General features: G+C 50.1%; 2 protein-coding genes across 5 annotated transcripts; one reads left to right on the top strand and one right to left on the bottom strand.

The window, feature by feature from the left end:
- The first annotated feature begins 234 nt into the window (after window positions 1-234).
- Window positions 235-7,884, top strand: LOC111149712 (lysine acetyltransferase 5). Of its 4 annotated transcripts, XM_022506943.1 has the most exons (14): window positions 518-731; window positions 831-897; window positions 1,222-1,290; window positions 1,382-1,518; window positions 1,803-1,958; window positions 2,048-2,122; window positions 2,224-2,298; window positions 2,959-3,207; window positions 3,285-3,374; window positions 4,680-4,820; window positions 4,899-4,992; window positions 6,866-7,025; window positions 7,150-7,231; window positions 7,327-7,884. In XM_022506943.1, exons 1-14 carry the CDS (start codon window positions 720-722, stop codon window positions 7,459-7,461), a joined length of 1,542 nt encoding a protein of 513 aa, XP_022362651.1. In that variant the 5' UTR covers window positions 518-719; the 3' UTR covers window positions 7,462-7,884. The 4 variants fall into 4 exon arrangements, with proteins under 4 accessions (XP_022362650.1, XP_022362652.1, XP_022362651.1 ...); XM_022506942.1 differs by having other exon boundaries at window positions 235-897; XM_022506945.1 differs by lacking the exon at window positions 1,803-1,958 and having other exon boundaries at window positions 521-731.
- A 75-nt stretch (window positions 7,885-7,959) lies between these two features.
- On the bottom strand, window positions 7,960-9,220 carry LOC111149713 (ribonuclease H2 subunit C). Its single transcript, XM_022506946.1, has 4 exons — window positions 8,985-9,220; window positions 8,597-8,796; window positions 8,398-8,517; window positions 7,960-8,092 (listed from the first exon to the last, which is right to left on the bottom strand). Exons 1-4 carry the CDS (start codon window positions 9,154-9,156, stop codon window positions 8,066-8,068), a joined length of 519 nt encoding a protein of 172 aa, XP_022362654.1. The 5' UTR covers window positions 9,157-9,220; the 3' UTR covers window positions 7,960-8,065.
- Window positions 9,221-16,499: the final 7,279 nt, after the last annotated feature.

Genomic DNA, 16,499 nt, shown 5'->3' with positions numbered 1-16,499 from the left:
TGATATGTATACCTCTCTTTTTCCTCCCAACCCCCAAGACTGTAAGCTCCATGAAGCCAGGCTTCTTCACCATACTCACTAATGTATTACGGGCTCCTGGAACAATGCCTGGCACATGCTAGAGGATCACTAAATATCTGTTGAATGCATACATGAACATTATTTTTTAAAATAAATCTAATATACAAAACAACAAACCAAACATCTGAATCCCCATCACCAAGAAAGGAAGTCCACAAATCACCCCGCATCAGGTCCGTTCGCAGTCCCGCCCACTTCCCCAGCCCCCCACTCCCCCCAGACACCCCCCCCTACCCCGCCCCCAGGCGCCAAGCACGCGCAGTTCCTCCTGGCGACGCCTCCTGCTGCCACTAGGAGACGCCCGAGCCCGGTCGTCCTCGAAGCACAAACCTGTTCCCACGTGACTGGCGCTATAACCACGTGACCGGCGTCGCGCCCGGTGGGCGTCACGGGACGGACTCAGCTTTCCTCCAATCGTTGTGCGCAGTTCGGGGATTCCGCCCGGGACTCGGACCGAAACTTAAAACACCCCACTCTCCCGCCAGCCAAACGGCACGGCTGCCTGCTTCCAGCTGGACAGCCGTGTCTCTCAAAAGTCTTCTTCTAAAGCGGCTTCAAGAGGCGCGGGCCTACGGCGCGTTGAACCCCGGAAGTGACGTCTCCCAGAGGGGCCGGAAGTGGCAGTGGAGGGAGGGAAGATGGCGGAGGTGGTGAGTCCGGTGCCCGGGGCGGGGCGGAGGGAGCCAGGGGAGGTGGGTAGAACCCGAGGCCCCCCAGTAGCCGACCCTGGCGCCGCGCTGTCTCCCCAGGGGGAGATAATCGAGGGCTGCCGCCTGCCCGTGCTTCGGCGGAACCAGGACAACGAAGATGAGTGGCGTGAGTGACGTCGGGGGGCGGGGCTAAGGAACCTGAGGGCGAGGGGCGGGAGGGAGTCAACCGAACCCTCGGGAGGGGGTGGGGCCTCTATAATCCGGAGGCGGGCGGGGCGCAGATACCCAGGAGGGGCGTGGCTTTCTGCCTCTCCAATGGATAGGGCGGGGCTTGGGGAGGGGGCAGCACTTGATGACTAAAGGGGGTTCGGGTGAAAGCTTCTAAGTGCTGGGGCTTAGGGATCCGGCCTGGGGGAGGAGATCAGGTCTTAGGAGGGTGGATTCTCATCGCCTGGCTCGACTAAGGCTCTTGCCTGTGTTGTTCCCACAGCCCTGGCCGAGATCTTGAGCGTGAAGGACATCAGTGGCCGCAAGCTTTTCTACGTCCATTATATTGACTGTGAGTCCTGGGCTGGGGTGAGGTAGGGAGGCAGGGCGGGGTTGGGAGACAGCCTCTGGCATTCCTTCCTGAGCCATCCCCACTGCTGCAGTCAACAAACGCCTGGATGAATGGGTGACCCACGAGCGGCTGGACCTAAAGAAGATTCAGTTCCCCAAGAAAGAGGCCAAGACCCCCACCAAGAACGGACTTCCTGGGTCTCGCCCCGGCTCTCCAGAGAGAGAGGTGGTGAGTAGGTCCCCTGCTTCACCTTTTCTCTCCTGCCTCCTACTTTTCTCATCGCTTGGCCTCAGGGGATTTTGGATGGGTAGAAGTCTGCACCCTTCCACTCTGGCTTCAGCTTGCAAAGGATGGGGGCAGAATTGTAGTTTCCAGAGTCCAGTAGCTATTCCTATGTCCTTGAGAGGGCAGAGGGTGGGGCTTGATTACTCCACGTTGAGGGGCCCCTACTCCCCTTTCCCATCCCACCACCATCCCCACCCCAGAGGAAGACCCTGGACCTATCTCTACAGCCGGCCTCCGCCCAGGCCAGCGGGAAGACCTTGCCAATCCCGGTCCAGATCACACTCCGCTTCAACCTGCCCAAGGAGCGGGAGGCCATTCCCGGTGGCGAGCCTGACCAGCCGCTCTCCTCCAGCTCCTGCCTGCAGCCCAACCACCGCTCAACGGTACCCTCAGCAATTCCAGGGACCTTGCTTTCCTCTGAGGTCCCACCTTCTCTACCTTCTGACCCACCTTTCTTGGTTTCTCTCTGCAGAAACGGAAGGTGGAGGTGGTTTCACCAGCAACTCCAGTGCCCAGCGAGACAGCTCCAGCCTCGGTTTTTCCCCAGGTGAGTCCCCCAGACCCTTCTCTTCTTCCTTTTCCCCTCTGGCAGCCCCTTTCAGGCTCCTCTCACCACTCTCCGTTCTCTTCTCACCATTTTACCTGCAGAATGGATCAGCCCGTAGGGCAGTGGCAGCTCAGCCAGGACGGAAGCGAAAATCAAATTGCTTGGGCACTGACGAGGTAGGTCTGGGGAGGAGGGAGGCCGGGTGAAAAGGAGGATGGAGAGTTTAGTGATGGGTTTAAAAAGAAACAAGAAGGGGCACCTGGCTGGCTCAGTTGGAAAAGTGTGCCATTCGATCTCAGGGTTATGAGCCCCACCTTGGGTGTAGAGATTATTATAAAAAGTAATAAATAAACGCCTGGGTGGCTCAGTCGGTTAAGCATCTGCTTTCGGCTCAGGTCATGACCCCAGTGGGATTGAGTCCTGCATCAGGCTCCTTGCTCAGTGGGGAGTCTGCTTCTTCCTTTGCCTGATCTGCCTGTAGCTCCCCTTGCTTTGCTCTCTGATGAGTAAATAACATTTTTAAAAACAAACACGTAAACATAAATAAATTAATAGCTAAGCAAGAGGTGATAGTAGTAATGATTATTGGTAGGATTAGGAGCAAGGTAGAGCTGGTTCGGGTCAGTCATTAGTGTTCTTTCAAACCGCAATTGAGAACTTTCCTGGTTTCCTTTTATTTGGAAAGTGGGGGATATAATATAGTACCAGCCTCCCCCTCCCCTTTGGGTGGTTGCTAGGCTTGAACAAGGAAAGCTGCGGAGGGTTATGCGAGCTGTTAGGTGTCCTGCCTGAGCTGTCTTCTGTAACCTGGTGTTTTTCCCACCGGCCCTGGGCAGGACTCCCAGGACAGCTCAGATGGAATACCGTCAGCGCCACGCATGACTGGCAGCTTGGTGTCGGACCGCAGCCACGACGACATTGTCACCCGGATGAAGAACATCGAGTGCATCGAGCTGGGCCGGCACCGCCTGAAGCCTTGGTACTTCTCCCCGTACCCGCAGGAGCTCACCACGTTGCCCGTCCTCTACCTCTGCGAGTTCTGCCTCAAATACGGCCGCAGCCTCAAGTGTCTGCAGCGTCACTTGGTACGAGGAGTCCTGGGGAGCTGCTTTCCTACCACCCCCCATGCAGCCCCTGCCTCTGATCCTCCTCTCTTCCTCAGACCAAGTGTGACCTGCGACATCCTCCGGGCAACGAGATTTACCGCAAGGGCACCATCTCTTTCTTTGAGATTGACGGCCGTAAGAACAAGGTCTGTGGCCAAGGGGCAGTGGGGAGGCATCGGCACTGGTGATCGGGGGGAAGTGAAATGCACAGCTCTTTCCTGCTCAGGAAAACACAGAGCAGTCTGGCCAACAGATTAGTTTATCCCATTTCTGTTGAATTCCTGCTATAAGGCAGGTATTGGGAGATATACTGACAAGTAATTAGACAAAACCTCTTGAGTTTCATAGTCCATGGAAAAAACAGATTTGCCAACGTCCACTTAGATCCCGGGGATAAGGGTCACGAAACAAAGGGTGGGTTATGAGGACTGGGAGATGGCCCACAGTGCTTCCCAGAGGAGGTGGTCTTTGATCCTTGACATGAAGGATGGGGTAGGTCAGGGGATCCCAAGCAGCAGGGATGGATGTACAGATGGTATGAAAGGTCAGGATCATTCCGGCTGAAAGGCAGAGAGGACGAGGCAAGGCTGTTTCAAGAGACAGAGCTCAGGTGGCGAGAAGGTCAGCTGGGGGAGGGGGAGGGTCACTGCAGGTTTGGGGCTTCAAACCTGCCTTAATCATTGGCTGCTGGAAGGAAGAAGGGAGCCATCTGGGTGTACTCTTAAGACTGCAAGACCATTCCTGGGGCACAGAGGGCAGTGGGGGAGAAGCAGGCATCTTGGACTGCGAGGGAGAGCCCTGGCTCGGGTGCTGAGGAGGCTCGAGGGAAGGATGTGTTGCTTTCACCCCTGTTCTGTTACTAAGACTCAGGCGCCCAGATGGCAGTGCCCAGCAGCTGGTTAAAAGCCGAGTCGGATGGGTGGGAGGACATATGTGTGGAGGTGAAGCAGAGCAGTAAGATTGTTTTGCTCCTGAAGCTGTTACTTTCAGTTTCAGAATATCGTCTCTCCACTGTAGGACAGATGAGCCTCCAGCAGGTGTGACTGCAGGCCAGGAGAGTGTTGTGGTTTTTGACAAGCAGATTCCTAGACTGTCCCCAGGGTAGAGCTGCTCTCCTAAACCCTGGCACAGTCTGTCTTCCTGGACCCACCACAGTAGAGGGCCGTGGAAGCTCCCCCGCAGGCCTTAGGTGGAGGTGTGGGGAACAGGGGTAAACCAGCCCCAGCTCCCCAGCAAGACAGCTGGGCAGACACTGTCCCCTGAAGTGGGTACATGGGCTCCTTGCCACTGAGAAGTAGCTGTGCCTGAGTGCCAGAGACAGCCTGACTGAGAGAATGGGTCAGGGGCCAGGGAGGAAGGGTCGTCACCTGTCACCAGCCTCTGGTAGAGAAACCAAACGGCCACATTTAAGACAGGGTACCCAGAGCAGTGACAAGCCTTTTCCTTTGCAGAGTTATTCCCAGAACCTGTGTCTCTTGGCCAAGTGTTTCCTCGACCACAAGACGTTGTATTATGACACAGACCCCTTCCTCTTCTATGTCATGACAGAGTATGACTGCAAGGGCTTCCACATAGTGGGCTACTTCTCCAAGGTGAGCACTCACCCGGACCCGCTCTTGGCCCTGCCTGGAGCCGTGGCCCCTCCTCACTCCCCCACCCCCATTTTCCAGGAAAAGGAATCCACGGAGGACTACAACGTGGCCTGCATCCTGACCCTGCCTCCCTACCAGCGCCGGGGCTATGGCAAACTGCTCATCGAGTTCAGTGAGTACCTATGAGCTCGGCTGGGGGGGGTGGGCCCCTGCAGGGCCAGGCCTGGGACCAGGGCTGCCATCACACCTCCCCTAGGTGCTAGGTTGCTGTGATCATCAGCCCTGCCTGGCTGGCCAGAAAGAAAGCTAGCACTTGCCCAAGGTTCCCTCCATGCTCAGGGTGACTGCCCTGCCTATCTGGGCTAGGTTTGCAGCTCCTCATTTTTCCTTGGCAAAAGTTTTTAAACACCACCCAATTTTTCCCAACCCTGACTCATCTGTTCCCGCCCAGGGCCCTGGACAGAAGGCAGGTGAGCCCCTGTTGCTTGTCTGTCTGATTCTGGGCCATCATACAAATTCCTGAGCAAGGAGCAGTGCTTCGTTTCACTAGTTGTGGCCTGAGCCTTGCAGACGGCGGAAGTTCGAAATGCTGTTAATTCGGCAAAAACAAGGAAGCACTGACTCGTATGGCTTTGGCTTCTTCTCCTTGGGTTCAGGCAGGTCCATCTCGTGAAGCCCATGAGGGACTCGACTCCTTCATACATGAACTCTTCTCTGTCCTCCAGCTGCCCCCTTTTGCTTCCCAGCAGCTTAATCCTACTCCATTCAACTCACCACTCAGTGGAACCCTTGGGATAATCAAGCCCTGACCTGAGAGACAGGAGGGGGCGCCTCAGCTGTTTGATGAAGACGCAGAGGCTTGACCTGATCAAGGTCACGGTCCATTTGAGGAATTTTATTAACAAAATGAAGCCAGGATGGGGTCCCATCCTTGGAAAGCCCTCAGCTTGGTAGGGTGGGCAGACACTTAAAATGAATCTAAGCCTTGAAGGTCAGACCTCAGTGGAAACAGAATGTGGGCAAGGTCACCAGCGCAAGGCACTTGGTCCTCCCACGCAGGAGCGGACAGGTGCTCCAGAAGCACCCACTGTGGGCAGTACTTGATGGCAGGTAGATGTTTGCCAGGGAGGGGCTGGGAGCTCCCTGCTGAGGCGAGTGTGGCCTTCAGATGGTCTGTCAGGACTCCACAAGCACTGGCGGGCCCAGCAGAATTCAGTAGGAATCAGGTGTGCCCTCCTACCCCTTCCAAGCTGTTTTTCTCTAAAGCAGCAGCCTCTCTGTCCATCTCCCAGCTAGACTGCTTAGTGGAAGTCACAGGAAATTGGGCCAGGCTGGCTGATAACGATTGGGAGGGCTGGGCAGAAAGGGCCGTGACCCAACATAGTTATGATTGAGGGTGAAGAAGGGCTTCTAGAGGTAATGGTGACACCCCAGAATCCTGAGGGACAATGAAGATTCTGCCAAGAGACACGAAGCTATATAAGGTTCCACAGGGCCTGAGGGGCTCACTGGGAACTGTGTGCCAGTGGTCAGTGCTCAGGGGGTGACCAGTCCTCAGTTACCTGCTGAGGAATGGTCACCTTCTGACCCAGGAAGTGCATTGGTGCCTCTCTCTTTGCTTCCTGTCAACACCTAGTTGGGCCCGCGTGGTCTTGGAGCAGCTGATGCTCCTCGGGCCGCAGCTAGGGGGACTGATTTAACTGCAGAGCCAAATCTCTTCGAGCCTAGAGCAAATATGGGGTCTGCCTTCCCTTCTCACAGACAGCCAGAGTCTGGAATGATGAAAATCAGAGGCACTTGCCTTTCCTCCCATTTTCTCTGCACTCCCCTGGGATTATAGCTGTTCCTATCAGTACCTACCTCTGCAGCACAGAGATGAAGAATGAATGGTTATTAGTTCTCTACAGGGAAACAGACGAAACAGACAAGCCCCATGTGGCAGGACTGAGATGGGAACCCAGCAGTTTAGTTCTCTAAGTGTTCTGGAACATTGGTTGCATGAAGGTGTGATCACTGACCTACCCCTTCCTGCTTCCTTGCTGTAGGCTATGAACTCTCTAAAGTGGAAGGGAAAACGGGGACTCCTGAGAAGCCCCTCTCAGACCTTGGCCTCCTATCCTACCGGAGCTACTGGTCCCAAACCATTCTGGAGATCCTGATGGGGCTGAAGTCAGAGAGCGGGGAGAGGCCACAGATCACCATCAAGTGAGCCTGGCCCTCCCTTCTCCCCTGGGGGTGCATGGCATGGCCCCTCCTCACTCCTGGGGTTCCTGGGGGCTTGGGGCAGAGACAAAGGCCTCCAAAGGACCTGATCTTTGCCCTCCCACAGCGAGATCAGTGAAATCACCAGCATCAAGAAGGAGGATGTCATTTCCACTCTACAATACCTCAACCTCATCAACTACTACAAGGTAGGGAGGCAGGCAAGGGGAGACAGGTGCGTGTAGGGCTGCAGAGTGCAGGCCCCACATGGGCTGACCCCCTCTGGCCCCCATCTCTCATCCAGGGCCAGTATATCCTCACCCTGTCAGAGGACATCGTGGATGGACACGAAAGAGCTATGCTCAAGAGGCTCCTTCGGATCGACTCCAAGTGTCTGCACTTCACTCCCAAGGACTGGAGCAAGAGGGGAAAGTGGTGACCGGACAATGGCCACAGCAGTGGCGACAAAGGAGAACTGGGGCTGACGGCATATCCCACCCCTACCGGGGCCCCCGAGAGGCACACCAAGGGAGGTGGCGCTGAGGACAGCGTCATAAGGAGAGGACAGGCCTGGTAGGGGCTGCTGGTGCCTAGCACCAGGGTAAGCTCAGGGCTCAGATCAGCTACAAGGTCAGCCGGCTGCAGGTCTGGGCCTGCTGTGAACCAGAGACTGGACAGAGCCAGGCAGCTGTGTACAGTGGGATGGGGGGCGTGGGGGAGTGGGTGCACTCTACAGGGGGCCAGTGGCTGTAAAAATTTCTTTTGTAAAGTAGGAGTTGGGTGGGGAGGGGTCCTGGCTGCAAAATTCTGGCCTCTCTTGCCCTCACTGCCCCTTGGCAATAAACTGTTTCTATGGGCCAGAGCCATGAAAGTTTCTTGTGGGAGAAAGGGCAGTGTAGTTCGGGGACTCCCAAGGTGCCCACAAACTCACAGATGCTGTGACTAGCTTGTTTATTGGCGGTGATGGGATCCGTGGTTCCAAAATGAAGAGCTGGCTTATTGGGGTGGAGGGACTGGTGACTTTCAATGTCAAGTTCAGGTTCTCAGTCCTCAGGCACCTGTGCGTGAATCTGCAACAGGAGTCACCTCTACTGTTAGACTGTTGACATACAGTGACTGGGTAGCTCACGTACTCTAGGTGGGACCAAGCTACTCAGAATGATAACCCCCTTCTAGACAGGTCAGGGGTGGGGAAACCACACTGCACCCCTGACCAGTCTAATCCTCCAGACCCAGGTTCCATCTGCCCCATTGTGCTCCCGGCCCCGAAGCTCCAAATGCACTCGGGCAAGATTCTGAACAACCCAGGGAATAACCTTGAAGTCACAGGGAAATGGATGGGGCTGTTAGAGTGAGAGCCCGTCCACCCACTCACCGCTGCAGCGAGGCTGGGCCAGGTTAGGGCCCCGCGCACTTTGGCATCCGGACCAGGGATGGTTTCCAAGCCCCACAGTGTGAAGCGGCTGAAACTGGCAGTAGCTCCGAAAAACTGGTCCTGAGGAAGGGGCCCAGCTCAACATCGGGGCCACCGCTGCCGCCCCAACCCCCCTCCGCCCCTGTTCCCCTGTGCTCACAAAGTCCCGCTCCAGCGCCTCGGGGGGCTCCGCCAGCTCCTGCTCCTCTCGCTCATCTTCATTCGACGAACCTTCCGAGAAATCCTTCCCCACCGGCACCTCTCCCTTTTCTTCCATCACCGTCACGTATCCCACGAGGCCGGGCGGCACCACCACCTCCTCGCCCCGTAGTCTGCGGCCCCGAAACGACACTTCGAGTCCTGCAGGAAGCAGGCGCAGGGTCTCGGTGAGGGCCTGTTTCAGGCCTTGCGGGGCAAGCCCCTTGGGGCCCTCCCTCCACCTCAGGTGGACCACGATCCCCAGGAGTCCTTGCGCCGCTACTCGCCGAAGAGAGCGCGGCGTGGGCGCGCGGGCTGCCGGGAGCCGTAGTCCCGCGCTGAACACTCACCATCCGGACCCTGGCGGATGGCTGGGGTGAAGAAGCGCTCCACCGGGGCGGGCCCGTTAACCTGAATCTCGCAGGGCAGAAGATGCAGCGTGGCGCAGGCGGCGTCGCGCAGCGTGCCAGGGCGCAAGTGGACGCGGCACTTCTCAACCGCCACCTCGTCGCTGCTTTCCATCCTCCGCCGCGATTCCGCCGCTCGCTGGCTAAGGCCAAAGCTGGCGCGTAAAGCGCGCGGAGCCTGTCGGGAGGCCGGGGACGATCAGCGCAGAGGCTCCTGGGAGGTGTAGTCCTTCTCTGAGGCTCCTCTGAGCCTCTGCGAGCCCCGCCTCTCCGTATTCAAGTCCCGGTCTTTTTTTCTCGAAAATGTTTTTCGGTGGTACATTCTTATTGTAAAAAATTAAAACTATTCCGAAAATTACTCTTTTTATGTTATCGGTAGGGAGAGTTGCTTGTTCGTTTGTTTTAATGGGACATCAACCCTTCCTCAAATGCGTGGAAGATACTGTATCCTAGTTCGTGGTTTGTTTTCCAAACAGTGACTTTTATTTTTTTGTAGTAGATTTAGCAACCTTTTCTTCTTATGCCTTTTTTGTTTTCACAGTACTATTTCGTTTTTGGTTTCTTAAGCCCTCTCTGTTTATTTGTCCAGATACCCAAGTTAGATATGTTTTGCCAAGTTCTTTCATAAAACAAACACATACAAAACTGGCAATTAAGATTACAATTGCACTTGATTTATAGACTTGAGAAAGTGAAGCACACCTCTAGACGTCCAGGTGCTGTGCGTGGTGTTCTGTGAAACAGGAACAATTTCACAGTACATCAACATCAGACGATGTCACTCCGTGACGGGCGGTATCAAGACAAAAACAAGATCATGTGAATAACAGCAAAGACAGGAACATCGTCCAGACCGCAAAAATGATGAAACATCCCTCCATCTTGGGTAGTATACATGACCTTTACCAATTATAGCTTTAGCTTTTGTCTAGGTAGGATTTGTTAACGTATCCCATCCTAGAAACACTCCCACTTCTGACAGTATCCAATCCAGAGGAAAACTCTGGCTTTCTTAAACCTTCCCCTGAATCACCTAGCACAAGCCCAAATCCTACAAATCCTTCCTAAACACCCTCCTACTCAGATGCCCAACAGTGCAAGAGTAAAAAATCCATTCGTTCAACTATAGGTGTGTTCTTGGTAGTCTTTGGTTGGAGGGTATTAAAAGATAAGCGTCTTGCTTTAGTTTTCTATCAAGCGTAAGATACATAATACCACTTATTCACGTCTCCTTTTATGTCTGTGCAATTGTGAAGTTTTCTTTATATATAATAGTTATTAAATATTTTAAAGTTTATTCTAGATAGCTTTTATTTTTTTCGGTTATAAAATAGATTTTTTCCATTTTATTTTATTATTTTTTTTAAGAGATGGAGGGATGGAGAGGGACAGAAGGAGAGGGGGAGAGAGACTTTAAAAAAAAGATTTTATTTATTTATGAGAGACAGAGAACAGGGGGAGGAGCAGACGGAGATGGATAAGCAGACCCCGTGCTGAGCGCAGAAATGGATGCCCGGCTCGATTTCATAACCCTTAGATTATGACCTGAGCCAAAAAATCAAGTCAGTCAAAACCACCCAGGTGCCCCGTTTTCCATTTTGTTTTAACTATTATTTATCTAAAGCAGAGGTTGGCAAATTTCACATATGATCTCTGTCACAATTACTCAAATTTGTCATTGCAGCATAAAAACAGCTATAAACGATGTGCAGATAAATAAGCATGGCCGTCTTCCAAAAAAACATTGTTTGCAAAAACAAGGCGTGAGCTGGATTTGGTTGGCAGGCATAGCTTTTGGGAAATCTGTTGATTCTCACACATTAGTTCTTAAACCAGATAGATACTGGATTCTTCTGTTATTTCTAAGAGTTTTCATTTTATTTTCTTGGGTCTTCCAGAATTAGTCCTTCCACATCCAAACAACGGTAACTTTGCCTCCTCATTGCATTATGTACTTTGTAGAATTTTCTAGCACTTTCAGAACAATTTCACATTCACTAGTATCAGTGGACATCTTTTTCTTTTTTCCTGAAATTTTCGTGGGAATGCTTTGCCATTTCACCAATAATCATGAAGCTGACTTTCAATTTGTTATACACATCTGGTTAAAGCTATACTACTAACCGATTTTTTTAACTCAGGAGTAGATGTTGGATTTTATTTTTATATTTTTGATTCTGCAACTTTCCCACAGTCTAGATTCTACTGATTGTGTTCCTAGGGTCATGGGCATCTGTCCTACAGTTCCTGCAAATTAATAGTGAGATCTAGAAGTGCCGTCAGATTCTTGGGGTGGCGCGCCAGGGGGAGGCAAGATTTATTTCAAGGAGATGGCTTCTTTTTCTGTCAGGGGTCTCCTCATATCTCTTTTTTGTGAGGTTAGCACTCATAGATGATCACTGTCTAGATCCTTTCATTCATTAGGGGTTACAAAAAGCTGATATTCTAAGTCCACCATTCTTCTTCTTTTTTTTAAGGTTAAAAAAATTTATTTACTTATTTATTTCACAGAAAGACAGAGAGAGAGAGAGAGAGCACAAGAAGGCAGAGTGGCAAGCAGAGGGAGAGGAAGAAGTAGGCTCCACGCCGAACAGGGAGCCTGATGCGGTACTCTATAACAGGACGCCGAGACCATGACCTGAGTCGAAGGCAGCCGCTCAACCGACTGAGCCTCCCAGGCACCCCAAGGTTTTTAATTTATTCACTTGAGAGGGAGACACAGAGCAAGCAGAGGAAGAGGAAGAGGGAGAGGGAGAAGCAGACTTCCAGCTGAGCTGGGAGCCTAACATGGGGCTTGACCCTAGCATCTGGAGATCACGACCGAGCCAAAGGCAGACACCCAACCATCTGAGCCATCCAGGTGCCCCCTAAGTCAGCCATTCTTCTTTCACTGTTTATAATACTTCTATAAAGACAACAGCCCTTCACCAACTATCTGGTTGCCTCTTGGTACAGTGAGTATAAGTAAAGCAAAATAATTGTTTGATGCTTTCCTTTTATTTCCATTTTTATAATAATAAGTTGTTTCCCTGGCATGCTCCAACTATGACCTTTTTAAAAAATTATTAAATAGATTATTAAATAGATTTTTAACATTTTTATATAATTTGGCTAACTGTGGTTATTATTCTTTTTAAAAAAGGTTTATTTAACCAGAAATAGGCCCTCAACTCTATGGTCAACTAATCTTCAGCAAAGCAGGAAAGAATGTCCAATGGAAAAAAGACAGTCTCTTCAACAAATGGTGTTGGGGAAATTGGACAGCCACATGCAGAAAAGTGAAACTGGACCATTTCCTTATACCACACATGAAAATAGACTCAAAATGGATGAAGGACCTCAATGCGAGAAAGGAATCCATCAAAATCCTTGAGGAGAACACAGGCAGCAACCTCTTCGACCTCAGCCGCAACAACTTCTTCCTGGGAACATCGCCAAAGGCAAGAGAAGCAGGGCAAAAATGAACTATTGGGACTTCATCAAGATCAAAAGCTTTTGCACAGCAAAGGAAACAGTCAACAAAACCAAAAGACAACTGACAGAATGGGAGAAGATATTTGCAAACAACATATCAGATAAAGGGCTAGTATCCAAAATCTATAAAGAACTTATCAAACTTAACAACCAAAGAACAAATAATCCAATCAAGAAATGGGCAGAGGACATGAACAGACATTTCTGCAAAGAAGACATCCAGATGGCCAACAGACACATGAAAAAGTGCTCCACATCACTCGGCAAAGTGCTCCACATCACTCGGCATCAGGGAAATACAAATCAAAACCACAATGAGATACCACCTCACACCAGTCAGAATGGCTAAAATTAACAAGTCAGGAAATGACAGATGCTGGCGAGGTTGTGAAAGGGGAACCCTCCTACACTGTTGGTAGGAATGCAAGCTGGTGCAGCCACTCTGGAAAACAGCATGGAGGTCCCTCAAAAAGTTGAAAAGAGAGCTACCTTATGACCCAGCAATTGCACTACTGGGTACTTACCCTAAAGATACAAATGTAGTGATCCAAAGGGGCATGTGCACCTGAATGTTTATAGCAGCAATGTCCACAACAGCCAAACGATGGAAAGAGCCTAGATGTACATCTACAGATGAATGGATAGAGAAGAAGTGGTATATATATACAATGGAATACTATGCAGCCATCAAAAGAAATGAAATCTTGCCATTTGCGACGACGTGGATGGAACTAGAGGGTATTATGCTGAGCGAAATAAGTCAATCAGAGAAAGACAATTATCATATGATCTCCCTGATATGAGGAAGTTGAGAGGCAACATGGGGGGCTTGGAGGGTAGGAAAAGAATAAATGAAACAAGATGGGATCAGGAGGGAGACAAACCATAAGAGACTCTTAATCTCACAAAACTAACTAAGAGTTGCCGGGGAGAAGGGGGGTAGGGAGAGGGTGGTGGGATTATGGACATTGGGGAGGGTATGTGCTATGGTGAGTGTGGTGAAGTGTGTAAACCTGGCGATTCACAGACCTGTACCCCTGGGGCTAATAATTCATTATATGTTAATAAAAATTTTTTTAAGGTTTATTTATTTATTCTAGAGAGAAGGGTAGGGGCAGAGGGAGAGAGAATCTTAAGGAGACTACACTGAGCACAGAGCCTGATGTGGGGCTTCATCTCACAACCCTGAGTTCAGGACCTGAACGGAAACCAAGAGTCGAGCGCCTAACCGACTGAGCCACCCAGACGCCTGTGATTATGATTCTTATCAATCCCCACATTGTCCCATCTTGTCAGTACTTGCCTCTTCAAGTTACCTCATGAGTCTTTCTATGTGACCTTTTTTGAGTCTTTTCTAGTTTTTTGGTTTGTTTTCCAGGATCACAAGATGTTCCTGGCTCATTTTATACATCATTGTTTATACATTTGTATCTTTTTTTTTTTTTTTTTCTGCCCCAGACTTGAATCTCCATTTCTTCAAGGATCCCTGGTTTTCTTACTAAGAAATTGTATTTACTAAGCCAATGTGAAACTATATGTGCTCATTGTCACTAGATTGTTTCTAGATGTTTTCAGTGGACAAAGCTAGGAAATATGTCAATTTTTCTTTTAAAAGGAAAATACCTCATGAAATCCTACTGTTACTTCTAGGACTACAGGGCTTTACTAACCTCAGTGCTTGTACATTTGTGTGTGTGTGTGTTTTTTTTTAATTTAGATTTTTTTTTTTTTTTGAGAGACAGAGATCACAAGTAGGCAGAGAGGCAGGCAGAGAGAGAGGGGCGGAAGCAGGTTCCCGGCTGAGCAGAGAGCCGGATGCGAGGCTTGATCCCAGGACCCTGAGATCACGACCCGAGCCGAAGGCAGAGGCTTAACCCACTGAGCCACCCAGGTGTCCCTGCTTGTACATTTGTATCCTTTTTTTCTCCACTGAAAAATGCCAGTTCTTATCCACTTGGTTCCCCCACTATATACGCAACAGTGTCGGAAGAAAAATAACAACAGCACAACTAACAATAACATTAACAAACCACAGTTTGAACATTTATTTTTGTAGTTTTCTTTGTCCTTAAAATAAATTCTACCAGGGGCTCCTGGGTGGCTCAGTGGGTTAAAGCCTCTGTCTTCAGCTCAGGTCATGGTCTCAGTCCTGAGATGGTGCCCCGCATTGGGCTCTCTGCTTCCCCCCTCTCTCTCTGCCGCCTCTCTGCCTACTTGTGATCTCTCTCTGTCAAATAAATAAATAAAATCTTTTTAAAAAGATATATTCCACCAGAGGTATATATAATTCAGTTACTGTTTTTAAAAATCACTGAAATATTGGAAACATTGTGTATTATTTTAAATCAGCAGCCTAAATTTATATACATTGAATTCAATTTCCGATATTTTGTTGAGGGTTTTTACCCTGTGTTCATGAGCCATACTGATCTGTAGCTTTCTTGTCTTGCAATGTCTTTATCTGGTTTTGGCGCTAGGGTGATGCTGACCTCATAGAATGAGTTTGAAAGTGTGACCTCTGCTTCTATTTTTCTAGAAGAGATTATGGAGAATTTTTATTGTTCTTTCTTTTTTTAAAGATTTTATTTATTTATCACAAATAAGTAGAGAGGCAGGCAGAGAGAGAGAGAGAGAGAGAGAGAAGCAGGCTTCCTGCTGAGCAGAAAGCCCGATGGGGGACTCGATCCCAAGACCCTGAGATCATGACCTGAGCCGAAGACAGCGACTTAACCCACTGAGCCACCCAGGCGCCCAAATTTTTATTGTTCTTTCTTAAACGGGGTTTCACCACTAGAATTCACCAGGGGAACAAACAGTCCAGTGCTTTCCTTTCAAGTCTCCTGCTTACTATGTATTTGACCTCATGGGTAGTTCTCTATGACCAACTGACAGGGGAATAAGAAGTTCAAGCTGGGCTTACAGATGGTGGGCATCACAAGCTGGGACCGACAGGACATAGACTGCTGTATCATTTTACAGCCCATTGGTAGGGGTCCAGAGGAGAAGTGGACATCTAGTTATCCATTTGGCCTAGAAAGTGGATGACCAGCAGTGTGGCTGCACATCAAGATTTCTCCATCTTGGGCCTACTGACATTTGGGGCTGGGTAATTCTTGTTGTGGGGGCTGGCTTGTTCCGCAGCTTCCCTGGACTCCCTGCACTCAATGCCATATCAACGTCCCTTCCCCCAAGTCCCCTACAGTTGTGACAACCAAAAATATCTCCATCTATTGCTAACTATCTCTTTGAAAATGAGATACCCCCACACCCCCAGTTGAAAACCACTGCTCTACGATGATTCGTGGTGGAAGCGAAAGTTTAGGTAGATGTTCTGGGACATGGGAAGAATGTAATTAGAAAATTGGTGGCTCAGATCACTATGTCATTTGTATACCTGAAATTAATATAATAGCTTATGTCAGTAATGCCTCAATAGATTTTTAAAAAGATTTTATTTATTTTATTTGACAGGCAGAGTTTACAAGTAGGCAGAGAGGCAGGCAGAGAGAGAGGAGGAAGCAGGCTCCCTGCTGAGCAGAGAGCCCGATGCGGGGCTAGATCCCAGGACCCTGGGATCATGACCTGAGCCGAAGGCAGAAGCTTTAACCCACTGAGCTACCCAGGCGCCCCTAGATTTTTTTTTAAAAGAGACTTTGGGGGCACCTGGGTGACTCAGTCATTGAATGTCTGACTTCAGCTTGGGTCATGATCCCAGGGTCCTGGGATCGAGCCCCTGATTCTCCATCTCCACTCCCCCTGCTTATAGTCCCTCTCTCGCTGTGTCTCTCTCTCTGTGAAATAAATAAATAAAAATCTTTTTTAAAAAATTAAAAAAAAAAAATAAACCTTAGTGGGGCGCCTCGGCGGTGTAGTCAGTCCAGGCCCTGAATCTTGGTCTTGGCTCAGGTCTGATCTCAGGGTCTCAAGGTTGAGACCCGCTTTGGGCTCTGCACAAGGTGCGGAGTTGGCTTGTGTTTCTCTCTC

Source organism: Enhydra lutris, unplaced genomic scaffold (assembly GCF_002288905.1).
Source record: "Enhydra lutris kenyoni isolate GAN:26980312 unplaced genomic scaffold, ASM228890v2 scaffoldscaffold22, whole genome shotgun sequence".
Lineage (NCBI taxonomy): Eukaryota > Metazoa > Chordata > Mammalia > Carnivora > Mustelidae > Enhydra > Enhydra lutris.
This window is presented reverse-complemented; position numbering and strand designations above follow the sequence as displayed.

What these genes read in the sequence shown, in the direction of transcription:
- LOC111149712 (XM_022506942.1), top strand. Translation starts at nt 720, where the DNA reads ATGGCGGAGGTGGTGAGTCCGGTGCCCGGGGCGGGGCGGAGGGAGCCA. An exon ending in ATTGCTTGGGCACTGACGAG is followed by an intron (nt 2,299 to 2,958) that starts GTAGGTCTGGGG and finishes GGCCCTGGGCAG; the next exon opens with GACTCCCAGGACAGCTCAGA. An exon ending in TTGACGGCCGTAAGAACAAG is followed by an intron (nt 3,375 to 4,679) that starts GTCTGTGGCCAA and finishes TTTCCTTTGCAG; the next exon opens with AGTTATTCCCAGAACCTGTG.
- LOC111149713 (XM_022506946.1), bottom strand. Translation starts at nt 9,156, where the DNA reads ATGGAAAGCAGCGACGAGGTGGCGGTTGAGAAGTGCCGCGTCCACTTG. An exon ending in CATCCGCCAGGGTCCGGATG is followed by an intron (nt 8,797 to 8,984) that starts GTGAGTGTTCAG and finishes TGCTTCCTGCAG; the next exon opens with GACTCGAAGTGTCGTTTCGG. An exon ending in AGGCGCTGGAGCGGGACTTT is followed by an intron (nt 8,518 to 8,596) that starts GTGAGCACAGGG and finishes CCCCTTCCTCAG; the next exon opens with GACCAGTTTTTCGGAGCTAC.